The 8,482-nt window shown below is 35.7% G+C and overlaps 1 protein-coding gene across 1 annotated transcript; it reads right to left on the reverse strand.

Moving 5' to 3' along the window:
* Positions 1 to 6,657: 6,657 nt before the first annotated feature.
* On the reverse strand, positions 6,658 to 7,921 carry LOC141689338 (F-box protein At2g27310-like). The gene has a single exon (XM_074493608.1). It carries the CDS (start codon positions 7,844 to 7,846, stop codon positions 6,812 to 6,814), a length of 1,035 nt encoding a protein of 344 aa, XP_074349709.1. The 5' UTR covers positions 7,847 to 7,921; the 3' UTR covers positions 6,658 to 6,811.
* Positions 7,922 to 8,482: the final 561 nt, after the last annotated feature.

Here is an 8,482-nt window from a genome sequence, read left to right on the forward strand (position 1 = left end):
TACTGATTCTGTAAGTTCTGATGCTACAAATGCTGGAGATACTGGTGATGCTGCTCCAACTGCAGATGCTGATGAAGCAGGTTATTCAAGACATGCTCCTCAACAAACTATTCTTAAGTCTGAACTTGTTAAGAAGTTTGTTACCGGAGAAGCACCAGTGCCTTGGAGTGAAACTTCTGCAGGACAGGAATGGACTAAGGAATGGAATTCAGTTTCCTGTGTTCCAACTGAAAAGCATCTTGCTGAGCACTTGACTAAAGCTGATGAAATGTTAAATTCTGATGATTTCAAAACCCAGCTTAGAGTCATTGCATTGAGTACTAAACATCTACAAGGTCTTCATTCAACTACTTATGCAGAGCTACACAAGATTCGGGAAGAATTTATCAAACAAGATCAAGTTCACAAGATTGATAAGAAACAATTCTTCAAGCTTACCTTTGACAGGATTGCTTTTATTGAGAAGACTCAAGAGACAAAACAAGCTCAGATTGATGATATTCTGAAAAATCAAGCTTCTCAGCAATCTCAACTTACTGAAATCCAAGCCTCAGTGGAATTGCTTGTCTCTCTCCTCTTACCTGTTGATGCCAAAAAGGGGGAGAATGTAATTAAGTCCAAATGCAAGACTGACAAGACACTGAAAGGGAAGGATGATGAAAAGGATGATCAAGGAAACTCTGGAATGGGTAGAGGTCATAGTCAAGGAAGAGGTTTCACATCAAGAAAAGATGAAATCACAAGTCACAGGACAAGTTCTGATACTGGGAAAAGAATAAGTTCTGCTACTAGTAAAAGGATAAGTTCTGATGAACTTTTAGATCTTGGTGAGGAAATATCAAGACAGTTATTTCTTCAGGAAAATCCAGGAATGGACTTGGAGAGTTTAATGGAAGAAGAAGCCAGACTTAAATCAGAGAAAGTCACATCTAAATCTGAAGCTTCTGGTAAAAAGCCACTTCCAAAACTCAAAGGCATTGTGATCAAAGAAAGGACATATACTGAAGCAACATTGACTAAATCACAACCGCAGATAGATCCAAGATCCAAGGGTAAAGAAAAGGTTGGTGAACCTATCAAGGTTTATGTGCCTTCTGAGGATGAAGAAATTACTGATGAAAAGGATGATCTTGCTCTGACTTCAAGAAAAGTTCTTAAAACAACCTCTGGCATGGCTCAAGTTGTTCAGAGTCAAGAAACTGTAAATTCTGATATTCAGAAGAAGCAAGTAACCTCTGACATAGCTCAAGTTAACTTGATATCAGAAGATAGACCAAAGACACTCCTACCAGGATTCACTAAAGCAAAACAGACTCAACCTTTGAAGACTACTGCAAGTGGTTTTGAAGCTAGAGTAGTTACTGGAAAGGAAGCAAAAGATAAAACTGGATTGGGAAGTGCTGATGAAAGAAGAATACATAACACTACCAATGATCCAACTTCCTTGAGTGAACCAGGTATTGGAGCAACTCCTGAGAGATTGAATCAACTGGAATCTGTACAAATGGTTTATCATACCTACTTGAAAGAATACATCTTGTTGTATTTCATGAAAGATGGTAGGGTTTATCATATAAGGCAAAATGCCATTCCATTGAAGTATTTTGAAGAATTGGAGCATGTACTATTCTTACTTCAAGTGGATGACAGATTGATAGGAACTGCTGCAAACTATTTGAAGGATCAGATTCAGAGACAGAAAAGGCTTAATTCTGTTAAGTCTGACAGCACATATGTTCCAAAGTACAGAGATCACAAGGGTGATATAGTTGAAATGAAGCCCAGTTCTGCTCAAATTATAACTACCTTTCTAGGGTACAGGGCTGTGGAATTCAATCTTGAGTCTGATAAAGCTTATTTGATCAGACTGGATCAGGATATAAGAAAAGCAAAGATTAATGATCTCAGGGCTGCAATCTTTCAAATTGGTGAAGATACTGCAGAGCTTAAAGATGCCGAAAGGAGAATGATTGATGAACTTAGATATGCTGAGAGATGTTTGTTGAAGAACTATCTCAGAACAACTCCTGACATCAGAGAGATCAGAAGATGAAGCCAAGTCAAAGATCTACAACTGCTTAAATTCTGATATTTGTACAGACTGAAGTTGTTATCAGAAGTTAAATATTGGTAAAGCTTTAAGGACTGTAAGTTGTAGTTATCTAGTCTAATTCTCATGCATTTGTACTTAATGTTTTTGACATCATCAAATATCTGTTAAACTTGTATATTATGCTAATTTACAAGTTGGGGAGATTGTTAGATATATTTGATAATGTCATGGCTAATATGATTTATGTTTAGTTTTCAGATCTTACTTAACAGGACAAATCAGTACTTAACTGGGAATCAGTACTTATACTGGAAGTCAGGACTTAAGGATATCAGTACTTATATTATCAGGAGATAATCATCAGAAGTTGGATATCAGAACTTAAGTGCTGAAGGACGATTAGATAAGGAAAGTAGCTGATTAAAGGAAAGAAGATCGAGATAAACATAAGAAGAGATATGAATGAAGAAGGAGTTTCGTGAAGAATGGAATACTTGGAAGAAAAGATATCTGATTGATATATTTTAGGAAGCAGAATTATATTCCATATCAATTAGCGATTATCTTGTAACTGTGTAGTATATAAACACAGACATAGGGTTTACACTACAAGTGTTATCATATTCGAGAAGATTATTCATTGTAACCCTAGCAGCTCTCGTGATATTTGTTCATCACTGAGAGGTAACAGTTCCATACTGTAACAAAGTTTATTGTTTCAATAAAGTTTGTTTTCTGTTACTCAAGATATTAAAGTTCGATTTGATTGTATTATACACTGTATTCATCCCCTCTACAGTGTGTGTGACCTAACATCTATCTATATTGTATTTGCATAGATATCGGCGAGAGTCCTGAACCTTTGGGGTTGTTCAGTGCTGGCACTCGATGTACTTGAGTGAGCAAAACCTTCATTTTCGGACTGAGAAACAGAAGAGGCCGAACCTGAGACCTGAGGTGTTGAGGGTGATGTAGGTGAACCAGATTTTTTTTCCAAATATCAGACTCATTGGCCTCTATTGATATAAAATTTTCAAGTATGACATGATCTGTACCACTAGTTCCAGAATTGTTGTCAGCCCCCCATTCCCAGGCCTTGTTCTTACTGAAGATTACATCCCTGCTGATATGCATTTTCTCCGCAACTAGATCAAACATTCTGTAAGCTTTTATCCCGGGCTCTCTGTCGAAGCGTACTACCATTTGACTCATATCGTCAAGTTTTTTCGTATGCACAGCAGGCGTCTTCATGAAAGCTATGCAGCCAAAGACTTTCAACATCTGGCTTTTTGCCAAACCAGGCTTGGTGTGGAGTGGTGGTTGACATTGCACGAGTTAGGAGTTTATTTAAGACAAAAATAGCATTTCCGACAGCCTTCCCCCAATATTGCATAGGCACTTTTCTTCCTTTTAACATGCTTCTAGCCATAGAAACAATTATTCGATTACGGCATTCTACTACACCATTTTGTTGGGGTGTATAGGGTGTTGTGTAGTGACGTAATATGCCATGAGCCTCACAAAATAAATCAAACTCTCTTGAAAAAAATTTACCTCCACAATATGTTCTTAAAACTCGAATTCCCTGTGGTGCACCATTCTCAACAAGTAATTCAAATTTCTTAAAGCAATTTAAAGCTTCATCTTTAGTTTTAAGCATATAAACCCACATCATGCGACTATAATCATCAACTAAAAGTAAATAATAGCGATTTCCAGCCAGGATAGTTGGAGAAATAGGACCACATAAATTCAAATATATTAATTCTAAAGCCTTATTTACAACAAAATTAGCTTGAGATAGAAAAGTCTTACGTGTTTGCTTTGGCATAAGGCCGCCACTGCAAAGTTCAGTTGGTTGACAAATGTATGGTAGTCCATGGGCCATATTATGCTTTGACATCATTTACATCGCCTTAAAATTCACGTGTCCAAGTCATTGGTGCCATGACCATGCCTCTTCTTCACTTTTTGTCAATAAACAATGTTGTTGGGCCTCCTGAATGTGTATCTTATAAATTCGATTCACTGAACTTGTTACTTGAATTAGCAGCCTTCCACAGTTATCATAGATCCAAAAATTATCAACATTCATAACCACTTGGTTTCCTTCCTCAGATAGATGACCCAAGCTTATGATATTGCTTCGAAGTGTAGGTATGTAGTATACTCCTTGTAAAATTGTAGTATCTCAATTCTTGTACACAATCTTAATTGAGCCCTTTATTTCGATCTGCACTAACGAACCATCACCAAACTTGACTTCACCTTTCAATGTTCTGTCCAGCTTTTCGAATTTTTCTTGGCGTCGAGTCATGTGGTTACCATCCCCGTTGTCAAAATATCAGGTATTTTCATCTACTCTTTTGACGCCACTTGTGTCCTTGTCTTTAGTAAAAGTAATTACTTCATCTGCATTATTTTCACAAAAAGCTATCAGTAGTGCAGGCTCATCGTCATATTCAGTTGTGCCAAATTTACTTCACCTTTTGGTTGTCTATTTTTCCGGGGTTTACAATATTCGGCTTCAAAGTGACCATATGCCCCGTAATTGAAGCACTTAACCTGACTTCTATCACATACAAGTCGATTGTCTTTTGCCCGATATTCACTTCCACTTGATTTCACAGCTTTACTTGATCTCTTCAGCCACGCTTCTCGCGTGAAAAGAAGTTTACCGTTATTATTCTCCCTTTTAAGCCATTCATCTTCTATTAGTAAGAGTTGTTGTTGTCCCTCATTATTTTCTGACATGACGTGCAAGCGTTCCATATGGGCCTTCAATGAACCCATTACCTCCTCTACTGACATGGGTTTAAGTCCCCAAATTTTTCAATGATAGACGCAATTTGAAGGAACTTAGTTGGGACAACTCTCAATAATTTCTTAAATACGTACTGCTCAGCAATTATCTCTCTTAATGCCCAAATATTTGTCCCCGGTCCATTAAGTCTTATACATAAATCGTCCAGTTTTTCCGAGTCTTTCATCCTCATTGACTCAAACTCTGATATGAGTTTCTGAACCTTGGCTTGTTTCACTTTGTCTGCACCTAAATACAGATGTTTGTTTGCTCCCAAGCTTCTTTTGACGTTGTCCTCTCTATAATTGTTAACAGCGTGTCATCGGGTATGCCTTGATAGATAATTGTCAGGGCTCGTTTATCTATCTTGTGCTCGACTGTAGCTTTAGGATCTTTGGGTTTGATTGCTTCTCAAACCCCATGAGCCTGCATAAAGACTTTCATCTTCATGTCCCACGTGGTATAGTTAGTTTCGGACAACATGGGATAGCTGGGCCCAAACCCTCCCTCCTTTCCTTTACTCGTCTCCATCTAACTGTCAATGTCGATGTGTTTCACAAGAACAAAATGTTCTGATACCAGATGTTAATTTAAAAATGAAAGTTTCCAAAGGTAAACTGAACTTGATTTTACTGATACGGTAATCTTACAAAACCGAGTTAACAAATACAAAGAGAAACAATGCATATAAACACTCTGTCTAACTAAAGCCTCTAAAAACTAGGACACCAACTCCTAGTTTGTCTCTAGTTGACTTATTTACTTCCTGCATAAACGCAACCACCTGCAGACTAATTCTTTTCTACAACGTTAACAAGACTTATTCAAATATAAAATAAAACAACAAAAATAATATGTTTAAATTAATAATAATCCCAACATAATCTATGTGTACCTGATCTCCCTGCCTCTACGAATCAATCTATTTTAGTTTATATGTTATTTTTTCCTCTCGAGCTATTGCTTCCCTCTCTTTCTCATCGAAGCTCCTACATTCATCTTCAATTTTGAACAACGTTCTAAAAGCCGGTGACTAATCGTGATTAATCGGCGATTAATAATTATTCGGTAGAAAATCGAACTAATTAAGTAAAAATCGGGTCAAAAATCATTTTTTTACAAAAAAATGTCAAAAATTGGGAAAAATAGGATTAATCGGTCAAAAATCGGTTTAATCGGTCAAAAATTGGCCTCATTAATAAAAAGTTTGAAAAAATAGAATTATTAAAAATAAAATTTTGTAAAAAAAGTTAAGAAAAATAATAATCTTGTATACATATTTACAATTTTAAATGATTAAATAATAAAATTTATTTATTTTTCATCTCAAATTGAACTCAATTCATAAATTAGATTTTAAGAATTATATTTATTTTAATAATATTTTATAATTTAAATTTATTTGTATAAATATTTATAAAAATTGTACATGTATAATCAAAATAGTAAAATTATTACATGTATTATTATTTATAAATAAAAATATTATTAAATTAGTTTCGATTAATTACACGATTAATTATTCTGATTAATACCCGATTACCCGATTAATTTCAATCTTCTTAATCTGTATCATCTTGCATACGTCTTTTTTTTTAAGGATTGCTTCTTTACGATAATCAGATGGATTATTGTCTGGAATTAGGATATATCGGAGCTAATATTCATGTTTTCCTTTTGGGTTATAAGAAAATTGTGGAGACTTGAATATAGGTTTTGGTAATGTAATGTGTTGGCTCACTTATTTATCTTTATTTAAATACAGAAATGCCGGATAATTAAGGAAACTATAACGAAGTACTTAAAAGTCACAAAGCAGCAAATGAACTAAAAAACAAACTCATGCAATACACGAAACATGAGTTCGGTACACTGTAATTGACGAACATCAAAAGATAAGTAGCTGGCCCTTGAAGAACCTTATTTGCACATATGTTTTAGTTTAATACTCTGTACTATAATGCGCTTACCTTCAAAATTATCAAAGCCACAAGAAATGTAGCCAATAATGGGGCCGTTATATTATGTTGTCGTTTTTGTCTTCCCTCTCTTCTTGCCCTTTTCTTATTGACAAATATCCTGTACCTGTCTGTTACTTCATCCCTTTTTGTCTTTTTTCTTGTTCCATACCGAATGGCCTTTTGCAATATTCTCAAACTTTCTATACCTTGTAGGCAAATACAATCCATGTCATACACTTGAAGACTTACTTTCCTTAACTTTAAGTATGCCTTTTCTTCCTCCCACTCTAGCATGACTATTGTTCTTATCTCCACCAACTCAGACATGCCTGCACTGCTATCACGAGGCGTGACAATGGCATATTTTACTTCTATATCACCGTCAATCCAGTGGCGCCTTACTGAGACGGGCAGCTGACTTGATATGTTAGCTGCCCGTTTTTGAGTTGGATCGATCATGATCCAACTCAACGTCATACATTCTTTTAAATCTGCAAAATGAATGTCCTCCTCATCTTCACACTTGATTGATAACCTAACGGATTCTAATTGGTTACGCACCTCGACCTTGAAACTTGAACTTGCAAAAATTTCAGTCCCAGTGTTAATGACATCGACATTCGAATATATAGCTTTATTTTTGTATTGTATGTCCACAGCTGATAATAGGTGCTCCGGCCTCTGCACTGATGCTATATCATGGCGATTATAGCATGAGTACTTGTAGTTATTCCCGAACTGGAGAATCGGATACGAGTCAGTGAAGAATGAGCGGTGACCACCCGGGAAAGAGGATATGGCTTTTTGTACTAGCAGATTTTTGGTAGATTGCCAGTTGGAGTTGCATATCTTAGTCCAGATATATTCATGGTTGCACAAAGCATGCAACTGTGTGGAAGCTAGGGCAAGTGAGGCCAGAGATGAGTGATCAATTCGAGTTAAGATAAGAGTGAACATGATTTCTGGATAGAGATCGGTAATCTTTGTGCCATTCACAGAAATGTGGGAACAAGTAAACTTGGATGCCATGTTAGGACAAAAAGTAATTTGTGAAGGATGTAGTACACAAGTGACCTGGGCCTTATAAATATAGGTTGTGTATTGGGATTGTACGCCACGGTTGGCATGTGGCTACAACATGATCGAAGAAATGTCTTTGATAAGAATCTTTTAGATTTTTCTTTCTTTTGTTTTCTACAGAAAAATCAAATTAGGGACATGAAATACGTTAAACAAACGGTTGCCTCACATATTTTAGAAAATAATGTGACATATGTATTTCATTATATATATACTCCTATATTAGGGGTGTACGCGGTTCGGATCAGATCAATTTTCGGGTAAAAGTCGAATCAAATCGCGAAGAGCAGTTTTAGAAAATTGTCGTCCACGACAGCATTTGCGATTGCGGTTAATCGCGACAATTGCGGTTGTAAATTTGCGGTTATTACAGATCGGTTTGCGGTTCAACCACTTATTTTAAAATAATTAATAATTTGCAAAAATATAAATTCAGAATATTAATAAGTTCAAGTTAAAGTTACGTGATAAATTTACATTCAAAAATAAAATAAAAACTAATGCTCGGTGTGGATTAAGGATATTAAAAAGATAAAAATAAAATTACATATTGATTACATTTTCCATTTATTTTGGTTATATATC

The sequence above is a fragment of the Apium graveolens genome, chromosome 10 (assembly GCF_009905375.1).
Source record: "Apium graveolens cultivar Ventura chromosome 10, ASM990537v1, whole genome shotgun sequence".
NCBI lineage: Eukaryota > Viridiplantae > Streptophyta > Magnoliopsida > Apiales > Apiaceae > Apium > Apium graveolens.

Bases quoted from the DNA above. Each gene is read 5' to 3' on its own strand.
- LOC141689338 (XM_074493608.1), bottom strand. From the start codon at position 7,846: ATGGCATCCAAGTTTACTTGTTCCCACATTTCTGTGAATGGCACAAAG.